This window comes from Oryzias latipes, chromosome 6 (genome assembly GCF_053564925.1).
Source record: "Oryzias latipes strain Hd-rR chromosome 6, Olatipes_Hd-rR_3.1".
NCBI lineage: Eukaryota > Metazoa > Chordata > Actinopteri > Beloniformes > Adrianichthyidae > Oryzias > Oryzias latipes.
Window position 1 is genome coordinate 30,357,742 of NC_136242.1, and position 24,590 is coordinate 30,382,331.

A 24,590-nucleotide genomic window follows, 5' to 3' on the forward strand; every position below is an offset into this window, starting at 1 on the left:
AAACCATCGAAAAGTTAAAAGAAACTTTAAAAAAAGTGGATTCTAGAGTATAGAGGACACAAAAGGAGAAATTAATTTAGTCTGTAAAAACATATTTAAACCGTCTTTTACACCCTATGGCGCCCCAACACACCCCAAGGTACAAACAATTACGACAAACTCAGACTTTAATTTTAATTAATTCGCCCATTTTATTGAAAATATATTTTTACAAAACAAATAAATATCATTGCAGGAGAACAGGGCTTGTGTGGCATTCGGGGACAGTGGGATTTCAAGGTTGCTAGAGTCAGTTTTTAAAATGATAAGAGACTTTGTTATTTTCCAAACCTAAAAGATGACAGTGAGCGGCATGATGGGCATCTGCGGAATGAAAGAGTCCAACTGAACTGATAAAAAAGTTTCAGTTCGTTATACTTTTTAATCAATAAAAGAAAAAACGAATGAAGTAAATCATTCATCTATAACTGAAATGAAGTGGGAAAGCCTCATCTCAAACTTTGCTGCATTTTCGTTCATCTGTTATTTTAAAAAGCTTGGATTTTTAAACAAAAGAAACAGGAAACATGTTTTATGCATTGTGCAACGTGTCTAAAATAAATGATATAAGGAAAGAAAATGTACACAAAATTTCACTTGTTTTATGATTAATTTCATTATTTTGGCTTTGGGTTTATTGCTCTTAGGGACAGTTTTCAAATCTGAACTAAATAAAGTTGATTATTTATTTTATATGTGATTATAAATAAAAAGAAAAGCTTTATTTCTACAAACAAATTTATATTTTTTTAGGAGAAAACCTTTTTTGCTCCAACCAGCATAAATAGAATAAAAATATTTTTCTGTCTTTGGATTCTCAAAAAGGAAAACGTTTTTCTTCCCTTTTGAAACCAAAATATTACAAATCACAAATTATTACGAGAAAATGTTTAAAAAAAAGATATTTCTGCTTGAATATGAACTGTTTTAACCTTTGCAAAACGGTAAAAGTAAAAATTTCTGCACCCTGACCTCCTGCTGAATCTGGGGCCCCCTAGTGGACACTTTTGGAATAACAATTAGAAAAAAACATTCCATCTTAAAAGCAAAAATACAGATTTACAAATTGTATCTACAAACTGATAAATATAAGGAAAATAAATCCCAAAAAGCATATTTCAGTTGCAGCTAGGATCTACGAGTAAAGTGTTAATATAGTGTTTGTGTTAATGTGCTTAATGACAAACGAGCGAGGAGACACCATCTGACACACTATGAAAACATCACTGCGGTTAGCAAAAATAATCAGGACTTTCAGGACATTTCCATATGAACAGGTGTACGTATTTGCGGAGGACAAAACCGAGAGGAAACAGAACCATAAATCCGTTTGGGCCCAACGTGTCAGAGCAGCAGCTCTTTAACTGTCACCTTTGGTAGAGTTTTTCACAAATGTCTGTCCTGGCGCCCGTTTGTTCCTAAGTGCAAGAATTTTGTAAACGGAGTGATGGAACAGCCTATATGCTGTGCCGTCAGCCTGAAAAGTGCTCGTCTGTTATTGTCCTTATCCATGAGGAATGAAGGTCGACACCTCTGCCTCCTTAGTCAGAATAGTTCTTGTGGCATATATAAAGTATTTTTTTTATTATTATTATTTGCATTGTTTTTAAATTGTTGTGAATCAGGAGCAGATGGAAAAATTGCCGTATAAAAGATTGTATTTCTGATGCTATTATCAACAGAGGGAAAGGGGGGGGCGGGGTTGCTTTGTGCCAGGAGTCCCACCCACAACTCAGAGGTGAATTTCGAATGTAGTCCTGCCGCTCTACAGAAACCATGTTGTAGAAAACCTTTTTTTTAATTTTGGCTAAAAACGGCATAACCATCATTAAAAGACCACTGGGAAGGCGTCTGAGGAGATGAAGAGGATCCCAGAGGGACTTTAAAACTTTTTCTTCTCTACTTCTCACCCTGCAGACACTAGTTGGTTTTGTGTGTTTTTTGTTTGCGTCTTTTATGTTTTTCTTTTGTCCTGTTTGACCCCCCCACCTGTCCAAAAACACAGCCTTCTTCCCCGGTTCTGTTTCTGGTTTGTTTTGCCTTGCTTTGGACCGACCCAACGGCGCTCTTTGATGCACGTTTTCTGCCACTTACATTTAAATGTAACTGGGGGGAAAAAAACAGTAAATCTAAATTTGATTGATCTTTTGGTAGATTTGTTTTCCTGTTTTCAGCAGAAGAGAAGTGAAATGTACGACAGTATTTTTCAATTTATTTATGAATTGTTTAACTTTTAAACTTTTTTAATGAATCGAAGTTTTAGCAGAACAATAAAACTGATTTTCAAAGCTACCGAAGTGATCGGAGCTGAATTTAAAAAATGAAAGAGGTGAGGAACCTCCTGCAGTTCCAGTTTTTCAGATGTTTTTCTAAAGAAAAGGTGCTCGACTTGTGCTTGCTCCTCCTGAGAAAAACCAGGTTTTCTTTTGGAGCTCAGATGCTGCTAGAGTGCGACTGAGGCCGTTTTTCTGGCTCTGAACGTCTTCGTCGCTAAACTGATGTGAAATCGGATCCAGACGGCAGAAGATCTGAGGTTCAGAAACAGAAACCTCACCCGTCCACAAATATAAGACTAAGAGAATCAAAAATAAAGACGACTTCCAGTTCCAGTTCCTGAGCATGAAGAGCAGCAGAACCAGAGCCTCTGATGTCAGATTTGTCAGATGTTTCATTTCAACAGATCTTTTTCTGAAGTCCATCAGCTGCTCTGCCCTTCATGTCCTGTTGCGTGGCATCCATCCTGTGGAGATCACAGCTCCTGGGTGATGAAGGTCACCTTCACCTGCAGACAGTGCAGTCATGATGAAGCTGAGAAAACCAAAAGTCCATCTGCTCTGATGCTTTTTCCTGACACCCACTAGAGATTTCAGTTTGAGGAGAGCTTCTGAATGATCTGGAGCAGGCCTGCTCCTTCCTGGTCCTGCAGATCTACCACCCTGCCTGTTCTCCAGCTCTCCCTGCACTGCTCGCTGCTGATGAGCTGGACCAGGCGTCTTCATTTAATCAAGGAGACATCAGATTGAACTAATCAATAGCTAGCAGCACTTGGAGATCTGGAAAACAGTCAGGGTGGTAGATCTCCAGGACCAGGAATGAGCAGCCCTGATCTGGAGGATCATCTGGAGCTTTAACTTCCACAGATGATCAAGAATCTAAAGCAACTATGAAGTGAAAAGGAGGCAGGAGCCTCCTGCTCTTAAACCCTTAAAAAACCCTCCTATTATTCTAGAAGCCTGTCTTCTGCTCACCTGCCTTCACTGCTGCTGCCCTGCTGCCTCCTCCTCCATCCTCTCCTCGCTGTCCTCCATCTCTTCCTCCATCCTCTCCTCTTCTACCTCCCTCTGGTTGTCTCTGACTGATGAAGAGCAGACGTGTCGTGCTTTCTGCCTCTGGCTTCGCCGCTCCTTCCGTGAGCTGCTGCTCCTCCTGGGGGAGGTCTGAGTAGATGGGCTGGGAGAAGGAGACATGGTGTGACAGGAGGAGGAGGGCGAGCTGGGTTTGGATCTGTCGTGGGGGCCGTGTGCAGAGGAATCTGAGGAGGTGCAGGGACTGTGGGCGGAGACTTGGTGGGCGTGGTAGCAGTGAGCGGAGTCCTCCTTGTCTTGCGGAGCAGCTGAAGTAGAGGAGTCGGGAAAAGTGGAGCTGCCAGCTGCTTCGTCGTCTGCCGGATCTCGGTGAGGAGAGTCTAACAGAAGCAGCAGTCAGAACACGTGCAGGAACGTCTCTATCAACCTCTCACACATCTCCCTCTATGCCTACCTGGACCGCTGCTGGCCTGAGACTCATCCGTCATCGGAGGCTCCGCCTCCTCCTGGATGGTCGGCACAGATGCCAGCAGACCTGAAACGGTGAGCACACTGAAAACACTGCAGCTCCAGCTGAGATTGGCAGGATGAGATTCTAGCAGCAGCTTTGCGTCATCAAACAGAACTTTCATCTGAAGGAGGTTCTAAAGAGGTTCTGCTGGATTTCTGAGGTGAATGAGAAGTGGTTTGGGTTCAGGAGACTTACTCAGTCCTCTATAGTGGGACAGCTGCTGGTAGACCTGCTTCATGCGTTCGATGTTGAGCCGGCTGCTCTCGGCGTGGTTGACCATAGGTTTGGGGTAATCCACCCCCACCACGCAGTTGGCGGCCTTCTGCACCGATTCCGGGGCGTTCCACGGCTCGTAGATGTAGCGGTTGGGAAAGTCTTTCAGGATCGGGATGTAACGCCTGCAGGGAAATGGGGACCGGTTACCACAGCTGTGGATCGCTACCTAGGCGGTGATCCGATTCCATTCACTCAGATCAACGATTCACAGATCAAACCGCAAATTTTTACAATTTAACATACTATGTTGGAACGGCGGCTATGTGTGCGTCTATTCATTGGATGGATGAAAATAAAATATGTTTTTAATCACCATCAATTATACTTTTATTTTAAAAAGAGGAGAGGATATATGACGCCGACATATTGTCATAATTTTCATTTAAAAAGGTGTTTACATATTTTTTCTTTTTTTTGTGCCTCTTTTTGGTTTTTAAAATTTGATTATTTTTATATAACATGGATTGGAAACGCTCAATTGACTTGATTTTTTTTAGATTTCATATTTACTGCATTTTTGTATTCAAACTTTCGACTATTTTTTAAACAAATTTTTTTTTAGAACTTATTTGATTAAAAGGAACTTAAGTTTCATTTTTTTCATCTACAAAAACACCTGACAGTTTGAAAACAAGAACCTTCAGCAACATTTTGAAGATTTATTTACTTCCAACAACAGTAGCGCCTTTCGATTTATTTTGTTAATATACTTAAAATCCAACATGAATCCACAAATTAAAGCGATAATTACATCGTCTGAGTGTATTTTTTTACTATACTCTACTACTTTTATGAAGATCTTGGAGGCTACCTGATTTTTCTAGATTGCAAATATCCGAGTACTCAGATACTCAGTCCAGCCCTTAGCTGGGATCCTTCTACATCCACAAACACATGCTCTGCTTTGCTCTGAATAAACTTAGGATGACCTGATGTAGTCTCCTGACGGGTCAGTTCTCCTCCCGAAGCCCACGGGGCAGTAGCAGTGGAAGAACTGCTGGAAGAAGGCACTGCAGGACAGCCACATCCAGCTGCCGGCGTTCACGCTCCAGCCTGCGTCCAGCAGCAGCTCCTCAAACACCTGCAGGATCACCGGCACCGTGAGGACAGGGCCTATCCAGCAGGGGGCGCCAAGACGACAAAAAAACACCCACCTTCATGCCGCTCACCCAACTGATCCAGAGGTCTCCTCTGGTGAGGAAGCAGGCCACGGCGTGCCGCGCAAGGTGGTGGATCCAGCCTTCCTGTCTGAGCTGCGTCATGATGGCATCAATCCAGGGGAAACCGGTCCGTCCTTCTGCCCATTTGGCCAGAGCCTCTGGGTTCTGGTCCCATGGGATCTGGAGGCCCAAAGGAGATCAGGTCAACTGAAGGTTTCCAATGTAACATTAAACTGGGGAAACGGAAGCATCTGCTTTGTTTCAGCAGGGTTCTGCAGTGATGCTCGGGTCATTTCTGATGAAGTGAAGCCTCAAAAATTAGACTGGTCTGGTTTTCCAGCCTTCGGGGGAAGCAGCTGATGGAGATGTTACATCTCTTCTCTAAACTGAATAAATAATAATCAAAGAATCCCTGAGGAAAATAATAAAAAAGATGCTGCTTTCCAACCCTGACTCAGTGTATCAGTTACCCGCTGGAATTCAGGACGTTTGTCAGAAACAGACGGAGCAGCTCACCTGCACACAGATGGGGTTTCCTTCCATACGGTCAAAGTTGGGGTTGTTGGTTGCAGCCGTATAGAAGAACTCCCTCCATAAGAGCTGACCAAACAGTGACAGAGGAGGACTGCAGCGTTTCCTCAGCTGAGGAGAAACCAGAAACCAGAGGTCCACTTTCACACGGGGAGCTAAAAATCAGGTGATTTCAGAGGAGCTGCTCCTCACCTTCATGTACAGCTCTCGGAGGTTGTAGTACAGAACTCTGCAGGACAGGCAGCCGAAGCGCAGGTAGGGGCTGAGGCCCGTCGGGCTGGCGTACAGAGAGCACTTGTTGACCCGAGTGTGCTCAACACTGGCGACCCAAACCTGAGGACGAGGACAAGGGGAGGAGCTTGGAGCTGTTTCAGCCTTCATCTTCACGCTGCCGATCAGTTTCAGTCAAACCAAACCACACAGAATGTCCAGAGTCTGCAGGACTCGGGTTACCTTCTTATCCAAATGCTTGCTTAGCCTGTCCAGGGCCTCCGACTCGCCCCCCCGCCACACAGCAGGAGGCAGGCGCTCCGTCCTGAAACCTGGACACAAGTTTACCTGCAGGTTAGCTCAGAAACAAACGGAGGAAAACATTTTCTGAAGCAGCAGCAATCAGTTAAGTTCCTTTTTTTAAAACAGACTTTTTCAACCAAAGACTTTCACACAAACAGTCCCCTTTTTTTCAGAAAATGACAAACTTAGGCTGGATGCTTATGCATGTGTTTGAGTGAAAACAGAGCTTTCAAAGGTCAAGCTTCTTATTTAACTCTACAAAGTCCTAAAACACAAAAGTTCTGCATCAGCTGCAGACGAAAAGTTTTCTGAAGGTAAATTCCTTTAAAAAAGAAGGAATCGACCCCCCCAAAAAAAACCTTAAATATGTTTAAAGGCTTACCCAGCTCCTCCAGTGAGGGGATGCTGTAGAGCTGGTCGTGGTTGTCTCCTATTTGCCTCTGACAACTGTCCATCTGCTGTTGGGTGATGGCCGGCAGCGGTCGCCGCGGCAACTCCAGCCTGCTGACGATGGTCTGAAAGCGCTTAAAGGTCAGAGGAGGGCTATTGTTGTTCAACTCGATTATCCTGCAGACACATAGACGAAGAAAAGTGAGGAACTTCTGTGTTCAAATGGTGGATTCAAGTTTATTACTATACTCAGAAAATTACTGTTTTAGTGACCCTTTTTGTTTTTATATATTTCTGCCACAGCTTAAAAGTAAGACGCGGCTGAAGTTGGTGTCTGATTTTGTAGCTTCCACTTTGACAGTTATGGGTGATCTAGAGCAGTGGTCCCCAACCACCGGGCCGCGGCCCCGTACCGGTCCGCGGGACACTTGGCACCGGGTACCAGGCGCACAGAAAGAAAAAATAATTTCCATTTTATTGTTTTTTTTTTTAAAAAAAAACGTTTATTTTGAAAAGTGACCGGATTCTCTCTGTTACATCAGTCACACTTACCATAGCAACCAGAGTGTATCGCTTGGGGTAAAAACGATGTTGCTCATGTGATGTTCTGTTGTTGGTGTGACGCTACGAGGACACCGCTAATAAAGTTGCACATGACTACACAGTGGATTTACGTTCATTATTATTATTTTTATTATTATTAACAAAGAGAAAATACCACCCCCGGTCCACGGTAAACGTGTCTTGCGTTGCACCTCAACCCCCCCACCACACCCCCATTGGTCTGCGGTAAACATGTCTTGCGTTGTACCGGTCCGCGGTGACAAAAAGGTTGGGGACCACTGATCTAGAGAAAATCTTTATCCCATTTTAATGGTTCTAGCATGAAACCCAGCAAACAAAATGAAAGCAGCTGGAGATTTGTTACAGAGGATGAAGATAAACGTAACCCTCAAACATTAAGGGAAACTGGGGGGAAAAAAACACAACAACAGATGGCCACTTTAGCCACGTACAGATCGGTCTGTGAAAAAACATTAAACCGGTCCTGAAAACTGATGGGGAACACGGATTTAGAGCCTTCATCTTTTCAGACAAGCTTTCTGGTTTTCTGCATCTCAACCTGACGAGATGTTTGTTAGCAAAAGCTGTTTTTACACAGTCCATCAACAAGCTAGACACGCATCCACGTTAAAGCCACGCAGCCCCCGGCAGCCGCCTCCTCCCACGACACTCTTCCTCTAAAGCTCCAGTGCTTATGCAACATGCAGCTCCGTCCTCTGCAGGCCAGCGCGTGGAGAAAGTCCTGTAATCTGCCTCCACACGGCCACCTGACCACGCACATGCAAGGCGGTGTGAGCTGCAGTAACTACAGGAGGACACTAGGGAGACCCCATATATGGTTCATGGTGGTTCACTCAGTTCACTTACAGCCAAAAACATCTCTGTGCAGAGAGTAAAGTAACGCTAATCTTCATCAAAGACCCAAACGTGAACTTCAATGAGTGTCCTTCAGCAAATATTTCCCTCACAAAAACATTGTTAAGATCTTAAACCTAAACCTGCATCACATCTGAGGCAGTAGGACATGTTCTCAAGGGGTTGTTGGCTTCAGTGCTGAGCCTTTCACTTTTTACTTTTCTTCTCAGGAATGACCAATAAAAAAGGATTTCCTCTATGAGGAGCACATTTCATGTTACACAATTACAGAAGAAGCTGACAAAGCCAAACACATTAAACACTTTACGTTTGCTTGTTTCATTTTCAAGGCGTTACATGGATTTCCATGATTCTTGATCAAACAGAGATCACAGTTTGAGGAGGATGAAGTCCCAAAAAGAGAAACAGCCTTAAATGCTCTTTTCTGTAGAAGTCAGTCCCATCTGGAGCAGTCTCCCTCTCTTTGTGAGGGAATGTCCCTCATTACAAAACTTTAAACCCCCCCCCTAAGATAACCAGTCCTCAAAACATCGATGTTTAACTCCCCGCTATTGTCAAATAGCCGTGTATAAGTCGTGATGTGCTTTTATTGTGAAATTTAGTCTGGATTTTCTAACCTCTTAAGCTACATATTTATATCTATGGATAGTCCCAATTAAATAAATAGATAAATAATAAATAAATCATCTTAAAATAAACTAAATCAATGAATGTTGACGTTTGTTAAATGCAGAGAAAATGTTGAAATTGTCTGGAGTGTTTTCTGTTGGTCATTCATCTTTTTTTCATTCATTCATCTCGTTCCGTTTGTCCCTTTTGGGGTCACGTGGCTGCTGGAGCCTATCCCGGCCACTTGTGGGCGAAGGCAGGGGACACCCTGGACAGTTCGCCTGTCTGTCACAGGACCGAAATCACACACCCGCATTCACACTCACACAATTTATAGAGCTGCCAATTGACTTATGAAGCATGTTTGTGGACAGTGGGCGGAAGCCAGAGACCCCGGAGAGAACCCACGCATGCAAACTCCACACTGTAAGGTCCCCCCATTGATGTTCTGTTTCAGGTCCCCCAGCCAGGACTTGAACCGGGGGCCTTCTTGCTGTAAGGCAAGAGAGCCAACCACTGCGCCACCGTGCACCCTGTCGGTCATGTTAGTTTTACTTTTAAAGTGGAAAAAAGTCTGCGAAACTTTAACTATTTTCAGTACAGAATGCCAAAGGGCTTAGCTCTGAAACAGAACAAAGTTATTGTGAATTTGTAAATAAAAAGTCCCAGCAGGAACTTCCTGACTGAGCATAATGTCTGCTGTAGAGATGTTCCACACCTGTCCAGGTTGTAGAGCGTGTGCGAGTTCCTGACCACCGTCTCCACGCCGAACTCCTGGGCCATCTTGATGATGGCGCCGTCCCGCTCCTTCCCATAAGGCTCTGGGTCATACTCGAATGTCAGCCGGGTCACGTTCCACTCCTGCAGCGAAGCAGACGAAAGCAGAGTCACAAAATATAGATTTGGTTTAAAACCAGAGAGGATGATCCGAGGGCAGACCTTGAAAAGTCTGGGAAAGACATCCGTCGGCTGTCCTCTGACCACAAACAGCCTGGAGTTGAGCTTCTTCAGACTGCAGTCCAGATCCTCCAGAGCCTCCAGCAGAAACCTGAAAACAACACAGGAGAAGAGCAGAGTTTGCCTCTCTGTTGCTCAGATTCCAACAAGTTCTCCTCTGCACAACTCACTCCACCACCAAACCAGAAGAACCACAGGTTTGTGGCTTTTAGGCGGAAGCTCCTGGTATGAGTCACACGCAGACATCGCTCTTAAAAAACACTGACTCAATCTTTTCCCTTTTTCCAATTTAAAGACCCACTCCAATGAAACTGGGGTTTCTGCGCATTTCTTTATTCAAATTGTTGTGAATCAGGAGCGGACAAAAAATTGCCCTTTAAAAAAAAAAAAAGTGTTTGTGACGTACGACTTTATTCGTTTACCTCATCTGAGCAGCAATCTTTTTCCAAAAGCTTGTCTGCAAAAATGTGGTATTTTTAGGATCTGTCACAATTGACACATTTTCATTATGAAGTGACCTGCAGTGCTTTGGGTCACCGAGTCCAGCAGCAGGTGGAAAGTCTGAGACATTTGATCAGCATCTGCATGAGCAGATCAGCACGTGCGGCTCTTCCTGCGGTTACATGTGCTTGACAGGACTGTGTGCCTGAGCCGTTATCACTCCGTGAATCTGCTCCACGTGTGACCGACCGCACGACCCCTTTAGGGCTCCGGAAAATAGAATTCACTGACAGAAGGTCGGTATCACCACATTTTTAGAAGGTTTATGTTTCGTCTGGTTAGTGTATAAGCGCCCCACCATCAACTACTCTATACAAAGACTGAAATGCTTTCTTTGAAATGTGAATTTTAATTGATACGAAATGCAAATGCCTGCAAACCGAATATAAATAAAGAGCCTACACTCACTGGTCACGTTATTAGACGCCTGTTCAGCACAAATTTCTAATCCGCCAATCACATGGCAGCAATTCTATGCATTTAGGCATGTGGACATGGTCAAGACGATCTGCTGAAGTTCACACTGAGCATCAGAATGGGAAAGAAAGGTGATGAAGAGTATTACTGGGATTTTCACCCACAACCATCTCTAGGGTTTACAGAGAAAATAAGAAAATATCCAGTGAGCGGCAGTTCTGTGGGCAGAAATGCCTTTTTGATGCCATAGGTCAGAGGAGAATGGCCAGACGGGTTAAAGCTGACACAAAGGTTCGTTCACATTTTTAGCAATGGTTTTCCATATTTTTTCCAAAATTTTTCTATAACCTTCCACAGAATTTTCAAAAATAAACACATTTCAGTCGGACTATTGTAGTCGGTGCCGATAAATGAAACCAAGAGGTCTGCCTTGCGGTTAAAATTGCAGGCGCCATATCAGCAACCATTTCTGTTGGTATGGAGGAAACTCCATTACTGTATGGAAGCATACTGCATTCAATAAAAAAAATATATATATGCCAAAACATAAAACTAGTACTCACAATTCATTTGATCTACATAGTGATAAAGTCAATCCATTTTAAATTCATGAGTTTTATCCATAAAAAATACTTTTTTTAATGTATGACATGCCCCCCCCCGCCCATCTGTCAAGAATCAGTGAACTACAAAAGCAAATACTACAAACTAACTGACCTCATCTGCTCATTAACCTGTTGGACACACGTCATATACTACAGCCAAGATGAACATTGCTGCAGTGCCCTCAAGTATTTTAAGTGCGTCCAAAGTTGCATTTAGTTGTTGGCCACACGTATTTAAAATTCAACTTTAAGTTAAACTCCCACTTTCTCTTTCTAAATATGCAAAAAAAAAATTTGAACAAAGATCGCCCATTTTTTTATTGACTGCAATACGGTTCCACATTGTTACCAGTCTAAAAAATTTCTCTGACCAACTGGCTTATGCAGCGTCCGACAGCTGTCACAGTTTCTTCCGTCTCCTGTGGCTCAACAGCCTCACTTCTCTCATGCTGCTTATGTTGAAGGACTTGCAGCAAAGTCTGCACTTTTCACGTTTGTGATGCGAGTCTCCATTTCTGCTGCCACATTCAGATGGTGGGGTCAGAATTTGGTCTCAACTTCATGAAAGCATGGATCCATCTGGCCGTGTATCAACAGTTCCGGCTGGTGGTGGTGTAACGGTGTGGCGGATATTTTCTTGACACACTTTTGGGCCGCTTAGTACCATACTGAGTATGGTTACAACGCCGCAGCCTACTTGAGTCTTGTTGCTGACCATGTCGGTGTGGTGGAATGGGATATTGGCATCATGGATGTGCAGCCGACAAATCTGCAGCAACTGCGTGATGCCATCATGTCAATATGGACCAAAGTCTTTGAGGAAAGTTACTCTGGTGGCATAGACTCAACAAAGTCTGAGTCTATGCCACCAAAGATTACCAACCCAGTACTAGCAAGGTGTACCTAATAAAGTGGCCGGTGAGTGTAAATGAGACTTTTCACTGCCAGGACAAAGTTATTTCTCTAAACTTAACTATATATTTTTTCTTTTTAAACAAACATGGACACTTGCTTAAGAAGAGATCACGATACACTAACAAAAGTGAGAAAGGAATACTGCTCTAAAATAGGGGCCTGTGCACATGCTGAGGCAAATTGACAGAAGTTTGGCCTTCAGGGTTGGTCAAAAAAACTGTCTTCATTCTCAGCTAACTGGTGACGTCAGGCCCAAACCATAACTCTAAAAGGATTAGCAACAAAGATAACATGCAGAAACACTTCATATAGTCAAGGTAATGAATGAATATTTTTGTTGCATTCAAAAAAAACAAATATTTATTGAAAAAAAGAAAGGGTTTTGAAGATAGATGATTTGTTTGGACATGAACTCTGGTTTTTTGGGTCACTGGGTCTTGCTGCATGTGCGCCACAAGGACATTTATTCAGCATCTGTTTTAGCAGCTCAGCACGTGTAGCTTTGCAGCGGCTACATGCAGTCCACAGGATTGGGTTCTTGAGCGGTTATCACTCCATGAATCTGCTCCTCGTGTGACTGACTGCATGACCCCTTTTTGCCTCCACGGGACCAGATTCACAGACAGGAAAGCAGAAACACAACGCCTTTGGAGTTTTCAACCTAATCCTACAAGATTAGTGACTTTCTAGTAACTTTTGTATTCAATACAGTTTTCCTCCTTTAATTTGGATTCTTGTATGTACACACTACAAACCTTTGACGTTTTTGTTTTGCTTTTTTAAATAAAACAGGCGCAGCTAAAATGTTAAAAAAAATACATTTCTTAATTCTATCACGTAATGTCAAGAAGAAGCTGTTTAGCCAATATTTATGAGCAAAATAAAGGAACATTTGTGTGGACGCAGACCAAAACATAAGCACAAAAGCAATATCACAGTTTTCAATCAGTTAAATTAGTGCCAGTTTTCAAATTATCACACTTCATATACGGTTTATGAAATTGATAAACAAGTGTGATTATGCTTTGACATCTATTGAAATACAAACACCATCACACTCCCGCTACCATGCTCTAGAGCTCGTGACAACAAGAGTTGAAACGGGTTTTGCTTAGAAGCATGGCTCAGTCATTCCAGCAAAATCTGTTACATACTTCAGCCTTTTGAGGAAAAACTAATATGTAGTTATGTTGTTGTTGTTTTACATATCAAAAAAGCCTAATTGCTTGTTTAGTTGACACAGCGCCTGCGTTAACTCTACAGACTGAAGAGTTTGGTTTTGTCTGCTTTAAAACTTTATTCATACATGAATACGTCGACGGTCCGTCGAAATGCTCAACGACAAGAGTCGATTTTAAGAATATAAAGGTTTACGTATATAACGAAAGGCAAAACTATCGCAAGGTGATAATCTTAAAGTGTGCGTTTCTCCTGCGGAATAATTCGTGATGCAGCCTTCTTTCTGTTTGGCTAACTAGCTAACCGACGTAAACGGAGGCCAAAAACCAAAGATACGTATGAAACGAAATGCTGAAAACCTACATTTGACAGCAACAGCGTCAATTCTAAATTCAAAATTCGGCTGTAAAGAGAATTAGGTGACAAACCTCCATCTGTTAATTCCCACGTTAGCTGCACCAGCGAACCAGGGGTCCAGAATATAAACACAGCGCACCGTGTCCGCTCCATTCAGGGCCTCCTGTAACGCCGGATTGTCGTGCAAACGCAGACCTTTGCGGAACCAGTGCACAGAATTCACCACCATAACTCCCTTTTACTCCACCATTCCAGAATAATCCTTCAGACAGTAAAAAATAATAATAATCGCGAACGGGGTGAACGGCGAAATCCTGCGCAGACCCCGACAAACTTTACTCCTGTAAAATGAAAACCGACTTTCGGGGGCGTGGTAAAAACTCTGCAGGCGGGGCCTGAGTTGAGCCCACTGGTTCTGTTCGTTGATTGGACAGGCAGGGGCGCGTCATCGTGAATTATAAAACAAGACTATTTCGATTGGTTGGTTTTGGGGAAGGCGTGGTGGAGTGGCGGGGAAACAAGCTGTGTCACGTTTCCGATTGGGAGCCGTTTCATGTGCAGCATCCGACCAGCGCTCAGCAGGTGGAGCCCAGAGGCCTGCGGGCTTAAATTACCCCGTAGTACATGTGTAGATCTGTCAGGTCCTGTAAATAAAATGACAGCTGATAAAATGACAATGAAAATAAAAATGACATCATTTGCTTCAGTCAACTTACATTAAGGCAAACCCCATTCAGTCACCTCAACATCTGTGTTTGACCTCTAGAAGACCAAAAAATGGACCAGGTTTGTTCAAAACGTTATGTGTATATAATTGTTGACATCTCACTGTTTTTCACCATAAGACTCATCTCTGTTCAGAACATTGACTATTGTTAGAACATTGTCTATGAGAACTGGATCCCTCCTTAAGTACCCACTGGTCCCAAAAAGTTGAAATCCCATAGACGTCTATTGAGAAATCGACAGCTATTACTAATTATATTCGTCAGAATAACCATTATTGCTCTAGACATGTTCTTGCTAATCCTACTTTTTTTTTCCATGACATTTTTGCAGTAGCACAAGTTTTTCAAGCTATAAACTGAGCAGATGCCTTAAAAGTTGGTACTCTTTTGTCAAACATTCAAAGCGTTTGACAAATTCTCCAGAGCCAGCTTTCAGTGGAAGGGATGTGGTCTTCTAAGACGGTGTTTAACCTTTTTTGAGCCAAGGCACACTTAATCCTTGACAAAAAAAATCCCACAGCATCCAAAAATTTAAAAAGGAGAAACTCAGTTTGTAATGTTCTACAGTCCCTTTGCAATCTCAAATGCGTTTGTGGTAATTGTGGCAGAAAAAGCTGGAAGTTGGCTTTTTTTTCTAAAAGATGTAAGATTTAAAAGTTGTTAGTTTTCAGTAATATTCAACTAAATTTGAAATGTTACCCTGGTAGTTTTCCCTTCAGTTTAACAATTTTATTTGAACACTTTAGATATTAAATTGTTTCAGTTTAGTTTGTTGGCCAATCCACCTTAATCCTGTTTCTTAAATGTTAGTTAAGTTTAACATGAGTGTTAGCTTGTTTGTTGGAACTGAGACTTTACAAGCTAAATCAGAAGTGAAGACCTTAACGAATTCTGATTGGTCAGACTGATGACGTGTTATCAAGCCTCCAAGAATGATTGGGGAGAAAGGTGAAGGGGTGGGACTTTTACAAAAACAGAACTGAAGCTGCAGCTAAATCATGGTACCGATCAGTGAAATGGGTAATTTATCACAGCACACCAGTTGGGGGTGGGGTGGGGGGGGGGGGGGGGGGGGGGGGACTTTGACACCTTTGACAGTAGCAAGTCAACTTTGAATCAGGGTTGAGATAATACCAAGTGAAGTGACCAAGGTGTGTGCTTCTCTCCCAGCAACTTCCAGCCCATCCACTATATTAACCTCTGGTTTAAGCCATTGAAAAGAGTTTTATCCACAACATGCAAACTTCAAAGATTTATTTTTAAAGACTACACATCACTTGCATTTCAGTAACTGCCAACAGCCACAGAACACATGGAGTCAGATCTTAGCGGCTTCCTTTAGCTGAACCTTTGCCCTGATGAGACTTGCCGGGGTACGGGAACACTGGTTCTTGAGGAACACGGGGTTCTGTTGGGGTGTAGCGGAACTGACTGAACAGCAGCCGTTTCTGGTTGTAGCGAGAGCGAGACTTGAAAGCGTACACTTGATCCTCCTCACTCACTGGAGTGAACTCTGGCTCTTCCTCGTCGTCAGATGAGGAGCTCCAGCTCTCCTGTTCAACCTGGTGCTGGCTGCCTGGAACTCCAGACTGAGCACCCTGGGAACCAGATTGTTGAGATCCAGAACCAGAGTAGCTGCCATAACCACTGGACTGTGCAGGTCTCTGATAAGTTGGCTTGGCTGGCTCTTGTTCAGGATAGGAAGCAGAGTACCACATGGGAGCAGTACTGTCCGTAGAGCCTGTAGGGAAACAAGATCAGGTCAGGCATCTGAGACGAGAACCATCATGAACCAGAGCAGATCCAGTCACCTCCAGCAGTGTTGGTGCCAGCACTGTAATAGCCTTGCGGACTGCTGTAGCCACTGGACTGTGCAGAAGGCTTCTCGTAGGATGGAGCTTGTCCAGAGTATAGAAACATGGATGGATCGTATCCTTTGAGGGGGAAAAAAGTAGAGTTAACTCCAGCTGCTAAGGTCAAATTCTCTCCAGAGAGGTAATCTTACCTCCTTGAGGAAGACAGGAAATTCTTCCAATGAGCAGACAAGAAATCCACAGAAACCTGCAGACATTAAAGGTCAGCTTAAAGTGCTTGAAAGTGCCCAGTTATAGCAAATTTTTATTATAAATAGGTTAAAAGGGAAATAAAGATGATAAATGGCTAAATAAAGGCTGAAACTTTGTACCTCATTTTGCTGCAGCTGCTTCACACCAAAGAACAGAAACCTCAGAGACCTGTGACAGTGACTTCCAACTGCAGCATCTGTTTTTATCTGATACTCAGAGCTGATTGATGAATGCAAACAGCTGCTGCTGATTGAGGGAAGTTTAGCTGAAGATTTCCTGCAATTCTTAACCATGTTAAACCTATCTCAATGTCAGGTTACAGTGCTGACAGGAGGACAGACGAGATGATCAGATTCTGATCAACAGATTTCATATCAAACTGAGGGATAAAAAACACTTTGATGCCATGGCAACCAGAGATATTGACAACATGTTTTCTTTTCAACTTTGTTGGGAGGACGTTAGGCATGTTTGTTAGTAATCATTGTCTTTGGTTAATGATTACTATAATAAAATTTGACTTGCCTTTGTTTTTAATCGATGCATTTAATTATTTCTGTAATGAGTTTAATAATGGCGGCACGGTGAAGTAGTGGTTAGCGCTCTTACCTCACAGCAAAAAGGTCCCTGGTTTAAGTCCCGGCTGGGGGACCTGAAAACAGAACAATAATGGGGGACTTTCTGTGTGAAGTTTGCATGTTCTCCCCATGCATGCATGGGTTTTCTCCGAGGACTCCAGCTTCCTCCCACCATCCAAAAAGATGCTTCATAGTTTAATTGGTCACTCCAAATTGTCCATAGGTGTGAATGTGATTGTGAATGGGTGTGTGATATGTGTGACCCTGCGACAGACTGTCCAGGGTGTCCCCTGCCCTCGCTCATAGGTGGCCGGGATAGGCTCTGGCAGCCCCGTGACCCCGAAAGGCACAAACGGAAGAAGATGATTGTATTGTCCACAATTAATGCTTGAAATAAACCAAATCATTTTGCTCCATATACTGAATATACAGTTCAGCCAAATTATAGTTCCTCTTGCTTATGCTTTGATGAGTAAAGGCAACACAATGTGAAAACAGGAGCAAAAGACGGTAAATATCCAAAATAGCTCACATGTGCAATTGGGCACATTAGATTTGACTTCAATGTTCTGCAGAGCAGATTGTGTTCACTATAGGAGCAGCCTGGTGGACGAGTCCATTTACTGACCTCAAGGTTTTAACCTTCTCCCTGAAAGTAGAGCAAAGCAGAGGTTTGAGGGATGCAAGTAGTTTGCAATCTGAGGAGAGCCAATGAGCTTACTGCATTTACCATGGGAGAGATTTTCAGCACACCACACATAGCTGGCGATGACTGTTCTGAAGGACCTCATGTTCAGACACATGCTTAAGTGTCCAGAGGAACCATGGTTTTTCCAGGATCAAGCACGTTTCTTGGGCAAAATACATTCAAAACCATTTTATACTGATACAAGCAATTTATTTATTAAATTTTTTTTAACTTGTCCTGTCCAACAGCTAAGCAAACAGATGAGAGCTGAAAGCCTTTTGTGTTAGACATATTTTACTTTAACAACAGGGGTTATGAATCTTATGATACACCAGATGTATATTTAAATAAACCCCTTTTTTAATTTCAGCTAAACTTTATTCATGCTAATTATATTTGTAAATATTTTTTGTTGGACCGGACGGAAAAGAAAAAGGGATGACAGAAAAGGCGGGGGGGTAGAGGAGTTATTATAGTAGCGAGGGTAAGATCATGAAACGTCAGAAAGCAACAAGTTGCTGGAGCTTTATAATCACAATTGACAGGTTAAGAGGCATGAAAAATCTAAAATGGGCAGGGGACTGTCCACACACACATCCAAACATTACAAACACACCTGTTGGCTCCAAAAGTGTTCACACACAAACAAGTCTACATGCACATACTACCACTAACATTCACACACGTCTACTTATGCATTCAGACTAACACGTGAAACATTTCATTCAGTCATGCAAACTGTTTGTGCAAAGGTGAGATAGTGCCTGTGCTTGAGTGAGTGTTTATGTTCTCCTGGGGTGGATAATTGAATGCAAATAGAGGGAGAAAACCCAGCCACCCCCCCCCCCCCCCCCACCTAGGCCCCCACCGCAGCAGCAGCGGCAGCCGGGACCCCCCAACACCCGCACAAAACAGCAGATAGAGAAAGACCCCCTGCCGGGCAACCACATCCGCCACCGGGCAGGGCCAGCAGGACCGCCACAGCCGCCCCAAACGCCAGAGAGCAGGGGGGCGCAGGAGGTAGAGAGTGCAAGCCCCAGCCCGACCCGTAGAGAAGCCCGACCCTACCGCACCCAGGGGGCCAAACGAGGGGCCCAACCAACCCCCAGACAGGAGGCCCACCACCACCCAGGAGTCCTGAGCCTCCCCCCGCCCCAGGCATGAGTCAGAGCCCCCCAGGGAAGACCCGACCCCATGCTCCAGGCAGCCCCCCCCAGGCCACAGTTATTCCCGGAGAGAGCAAGCCAGGGCCCCCCCCACCCAGGAGGAGGATGCCCAAGGAGTGAGGGTCCCTAAGGGTGTTGGAAAATATGAAGGCCGGCGCCCAGGGGCCAGGACCAGAACCAACACCACTGGGACACGGACACCCCCAGGCTAAGATGTGATATGATCCCCGGCTCCGGGTCTTGCCAGAGAGCTCAGTGATCCCTCTCCCTGCGTGGAGAGAGGGCCGGCGGGCCCAGGAAGCCAGCACCCAAGGGACAGGGCCGCTGTGACAGAGGGCCCCAGTTCCCTCTGCCAGGGAAAGGGCTGGGGACAGAAGATCAGAAGCCCCTCTTCCTTGTGTTGTGTTGGAGTGTGTATTTTGTGAGGTAAAGGGGGTGTCTGTACACTGAAGGGTGTGGTAAAAATTGGCGGAGAGGGCACAGAGGACATCTGCTTGCAGTGATGTCCTAGAACCCTCCCCACCAAGGGGCCAAAAAATGTCAAAGTGCAGTTAAAATTGGCAAAGAGTTTTTTCAGTTTTGTTTCTTTCAGCTAGAGTCGTAAGTAATGTGATGACAAATTTCAAGAACCCCCCTCTGATATAGCCATTTAATCTTTTCATCCCCATCGTTTAAGTTAAAGCATTTTATTTAAAAAGACTACATAGCAATTGCATTTCAATGAGCCCATGGTTGTTCAAACACATGCAGTGTCTAGATGAACCATGGGTTCTCCTGGAGAAAGTGGTCATGCAAGTTTCCCAGGCAAAACAAAATCTCCAAAACGCTTTCTGACCCATAGATTGTTTTAGCAGTTCAGGTTTTCCTGAACTAGAGTTTCCGCAAGTATTTGGATCAGTCTCTACATAAAGTAAACAATTTTAACAGTGTTGTGACAAGATTCTTTGGAACAACCCTCTGGTTTAAGCCATTGAAAAGAGTTTTATCCACAACAGTCGAACTTTAAATATTTATTTTAAAGACCACACAGCACTTGCATTTCAGTAACTGCCAACAGCCACAGAACACATGGAGTCAGATCCTAGCGGCTTCCTTTGGCTGAACCTTTGCCTAGATGTGACTTGCTGGGGTATGGGAACACTGCTTCTTGAGGAACACGCAGTTCTGTTGGGGTGTAGCGGAACTGACTGAACAGCAGCCGTTTCTGGTTGTAGCGAGAGCGAGACTTGATAGCGTACACTTGATCCTCCTCACTCACTGGAGTGAACTCTGGCTCTTCCTCGTCGTCAGATGAGGAGCTCCAGCTCTCCTGTTCAACCTGGTGCTGGCTGCCTGGAGCTCCAGACTGAGCACCCTGGGAACCAGACTGTTGAGATCCAGAACCAGAGTAGCTGCCATAACCACTGGACTGTGCAGGTCTCTGATAAGTTGGCTTGGCTGGCTCTTGTTCAGGATAGGAAGCAGAGTACCACATGGGAGCAGTACTGTCTGTAGAGCCTGTAGGGAAACAAGATCAGGTCAGTCATCTGAGATGAGAGCCATCACGAACCAGAGCAGATCCAGTCACCTCCAGCAGTGTTGGTGCCAGCACTGTAATAGCCTTGTGGACTGCTGTAGCCACTGGACTGTGCAGAAGGTTTCTCATAGGATGGAGCTTGTCCAGTGTATAGAAACATGGATGGATCGTATCCTTTGAGGGGAAAAAAGTAGAGTTAACTCCAGCTGCTAAAGTTAAGTACTGTCCAGAGAGGTCATCTTACCTCCTTGAGGAAGACAGGAGATTCTTCCAATGAGCAGACAAGAAATCCACAGAAACCTGCAGACATTAAAGCTCAGCTTAAAGTTCTTGAAAGTGTCCAGTTATAGCAAATTTTTATTAGAAATAGGTTAAAAGGGAAATAAAGATGATAAATAGCTAAATAAAGGCTGAAACTTTGTACCTCATTTTTCTGCAGCTGCTCCACCCCCAAAGAACAGAAACCTCAGAGACCTGTGACAGTGACTTCCAACTGCAGCGTTTGTTTTTTATCTGATCCTCAGAGCTGATTGATGAATGCAAACAGCTGCTGCTGATTGAGGGAAATTTTGCTGAAGATTTCCAGCAATTCTTAACCATGTTAAACTCATCTCAATGTCAGGTTACAGTGTATCTTTAGTGTACCTCTAGCACCACCCATCAGAATCTGATCAACTGATTTCATATCAAACTGAGGGATAATAAACACTTTGATGCCATGGCAACCAGAGATACTGACAATATGTTTTCATTTCAACTTTGTTGGGAGGACTTTAGGCATGTTTGACCAACTGTATACAGTTTTATTCACTCTTGTAGATGAGCTTTGAGAATCAAGCAGCCTCTGAAGAATTTAGAGAGTTTTTTGTTTTGTTTCTGGAAGTCTGTGGGAGGAAGACTCCTGGGGGGGTATTCCAGAAAGCAGGTTATGCTAGCTCCCACGGTAAGTTTGAGGCTAAGGAAGTTGATAACCTCAGCTTTTGGTTACAGAAATTGAGGTATGTTTCTGGGTATGTCAAGTTGCCATGGCAACTCCTGCTCTGAACATAACCTGGTCTGGAGCAGGTTTAGTTGAAGGTTAGTTTGTTTTCAGTGAGGTGAAACAGCATGGCGTGTCCATTTGAAGATGATTTAGTGGATGAAGAAGCTCAGATAATACTTTTTCCACCGTGAGATGGTGATAAGACCACATATGGATGTTGGAAAATAAACTTTTTTACTTTGATCTAACTTAATTTTTTGCTTCAGTTAAGATAATTAAAAAACTTTTTTTTTTGTTGAGTCAGTTTAAAAATAAACACGTAGTTTTCATACAGTTATTTTGCTTTCATTCAAATTAATTCAATTAATTAGGTGTAACTTTGGTGCTGCTGTTAGATTGGCACCACAAGGGATTGTGGGATACCATTCCCTTTGCCTGTCTGGACGGATTTGGGTCTAAGTGTGGGTTTTTGACCAAATGTGTTTAGTTGTTTAGCTGTTTTCCTGTGTTTTGCCGAGTTAATTTGTCCGTCTATGCTTAAGTCTCTGCACCATGAGTGAGAGGGAGGGAGAGAATGATGAGTTTATATGGCACCCTACTGAAGAACTTTATTATGGCAATGTCGGAAAACTGGTAAATGATTGTGAATATTGCATCTTTCTTTTCATTGTTATAAAAATGAGAATATCTGCCGTCTCAAAATTGGAGTAATATGACATTTAGTTAGATAAATATGTAAATTTGAGTTGTATAAACACTAATTAAGTTTTATAGACGTAAGAAATTAGGTTGAATAAATTAAACTCAATTACTTGTTACCAATAGAAGTAATTCATTTAAGTTGGCAAAATTGGATAAGTTATATAAGCTACGATAAGTTATATATATATATATATATATATATATATATATATATATATATATATATATATATATATATATATATATATATATATGCGTCACAAGGAAAATGGAAATAAGATCAGAAACGCGTGTGTATATTTTGTCCGTTCTTTTTCTTTAAGCAGAAACTCTTTCTTTTGCTGATGATGCAGCCGTATTACTTTTTTGATGGACGTATAATCTTCATCCGGCCTCATTAAAATTTCTGACTCCATCTCACTGAAGTATAGCGCTCTCTTTGTTTCACCACGCGTTTCCACGGTGACTCCAGAAATCGGCGATCTATTGAGAATGTCTTTATGTACTTGACGCGCACACGCATTAACCCAGGGTTACCAAGTCGAGCGTAATTACCCCAACTCATATTCGGTCTTTTGGAACCGACATACCCAGAGTAAGCAAGTTCAGGCGGGTTTCAGCCAGAGTTCAGGCTCAAAGTCAGGCTAGTTTAAACATGCTTCCTGGAATACCCCCCAGAACCAATCCAAAACCAATCCAAACAGCAGCTTGTGAGCTATAACGTCTCTCAATAACTGAAATGGACTAAAATAGTGAAAGTCCTTAATTTCTTATCCACTGAAGCCAAATGGTCTGGTGATGTTTTATGAGTCGATAAGATTGATCATAAGGTTTATACATGTCTGAGGCTGAATAAACAAGCAGATGGGAGGATAACAGGAATATTCCACAAACAAGGCTCCATAAATTAAATCAAATGGGCTCAGATTTCTATCTGTTTGTTTTTATTAAACAAACATTTCTGAGTTTAAACGTATTGGTTTGATGGGGAGCCCTGTCGTCTTCCATTATAATTTTTTTTCTGGTTGAAATCCTAGCGGGGTCCTTAAAAATATTAATGATGACAGATTTTGTTTTAAGCACTTACATTGAAAATATGATTTTGCATCATTGGCAAATGTGATGTTTTGTTTGTAACCATTATAAGGGCGCCTGTTCAGTTGTCAAGGATGTGTCACATTAATCACATCAATGTTTAGCGACAGTCTCTGTTCCAAAAACATTGGTAGCCATTCACTGAAAATAAAATTAAAATAAAATAATATTGATCATTTTTATTCCTGAAAAATATGCCAAGATAATTTCCTCCATAAGCTTTTTTATCTTCAATTATTAAAGTTGAAACTTCAAAGCTCAACAGATTGCGGGCCTTGGAGCAACTTACAAAGGAGAATTTTGAAAATGTATCACCAAAAGGAAATTCCCATGTTACAAACATGAAAATTGTATTTAAACGCGACACAGGAGAGCTTATTACTTCATCAAACCGATGTAAGAACAGCTTACTTCAAAGATTTAAAAGTCCTTCATTGTCAATTAACAAGTCATGGGAATCATACATAAAGCTGGCTATCACTAATATCTATTTTATTAATACAGACTTTTAAATCTGACTATGTTCATTTTTACACCTCACAACCTGTATACAGAGCTAATGGGAAAACATTACCATTCAGTATCCGAAAACATTTCTTATAAATATAAGGAGGCTACAAACTGGGGGGGACGTAGGAATTTCAAGATCAAATTGATAAAAAGCACAAAGAAAAGTTTTTCTGTGTTTGTGTGTGGCACTAAACTTTGGAATGAGTTAAGCAATGAGCTCAAACAATGTTCAAATATCCAAATATTCAAGAAAATGTATAAAGAAACTCTGATTTTACAATATGAAGATCAAAAGGTGTTTGCATCACTCCAAATACAATGGGAGTGGGGTCATCTAGACCCACTAGACAGTGCTCTGAACCTTTTTTCTTCAATGATCTGTGATCTTCACAGGTGTCCATGGATTACATGAAATCTTTCCACCTTTATCCTAGAAGGGATAACAGATCAATATAAGGGTGGGGTCATCTGGACCCTATAAGATAGCATAAGGGATAGAAGATTTCTTTTTGAGGATGAATACGAAGTTGTATTCTGATGATAGATTATTACAACTGTTACATGATGTATGATTCATGTTACAGTTTACTGAAATCATGAATGTTTTCTGAAGATAAGAACTTTTGTTACTTAAAATCAGCACTTGAAAAAATTATAAAATCAAATAACTCAGCCTTTGTTTTTAAACAATGCATTTCATTATTTCAGTAATGAGTTTAATAATCTGTTATTGTATTGTCCACAATGCTTGAAATAAACCATATTTTGCTCCGTATACTGAATATACTGTTCAGCCAAATTATAGTTCCTCTTGCTTATGCTTTGAGTAAAGGCAACACAATTTCAAAACAGGA

General features: G+C 42.6%; 3 protein-coding genes across 4 annotated transcripts; all 3 read right to left on the minus strand.

Annotated features, from left to right (window-relative positions):
• Positions 1-166: 166 nt before the first annotated feature.
• On the minus strand, positions 167-14,090 carry cry2 (cryptochrome circadian regulator 2). 2 transcript variants are annotated; one of them, XM_004070156.5, is made up of 13 exons: positions 13,777-14,090; positions 9,714-9,822; positions 9,493-9,635; positions 6,718-6,902; positions 6,276-6,364; positions 6,015-6,155; positions 5,808-5,933; positions 5,286-5,471; positions 5,061-5,212; positions 4,051-4,253; positions 3,799-3,879; positions 3,288-3,724; positions 167-2,821 (listed from the first exon to the last, which is right to left on the minus strand). In XM_004070156.5, the coding sequence occupies exons 1-12, from the start codon at positions 13,932-13,934 to the stop codon at positions 3,294-3,296; spliced, it is 2,004 nt and encodes a 667-aa protein (XP_004070204.1). In that variant the 5' UTR covers positions 13,935-14,090; the 3' UTR covers positions 167-2,821; positions 3,288-3,293. The 2 variants fall into 2 exon arrangements, with proteins under 2 accessions (XP_004070204.1, XP_078805108.1); XM_078948982.1 differs by having other exon boundaries at positions 2,185-2,821; positions 3,292-3,724.
• A 1,582-nt stretch (positions 14,091-15,672) lies between these two features.
• LOC101162755 (uncharacterized) lies at positions 15,673-16,863 on the minus strand. The gene is made up of 4 exons (XM_023956027.2): positions 16,619-16,863; positions 16,439-16,494; positions 16,245-16,367; positions 15,673-16,174 (listed from the first exon to the last, which is right to left on the minus strand). The coding sequence occupies exons 1-4, from the start codon at positions 16,621-16,623 to the stop codon at positions 15,759-15,761; spliced, it is 600 nt and encodes a 199-aa protein (XP_023811795.1). The 5' UTR covers positions 16,624-16,863; the 3' UTR covers positions 15,673-15,758.
• A 3,054-nt stretch (positions 16,864-19,917) lies between these two features.
• LOC100049340 (uncharacterized) lies at positions 19,918-20,917 on the minus strand. The gene is given in 5 exon segments (NM_001104754.1): positions 19,918-20,012; positions 20,015-20,428; positions 20,499-20,621; positions 20,692-20,747; positions 20,872-20,917. Coding segments are annotated over 4 exon segments (598 nt in total). The 5' UTR covers positions 20,877-20,917; the 3' UTR covers positions 19,918-20,012.
• Positions 20,918-24,590: the final 3,673 nt, after the last annotated feature.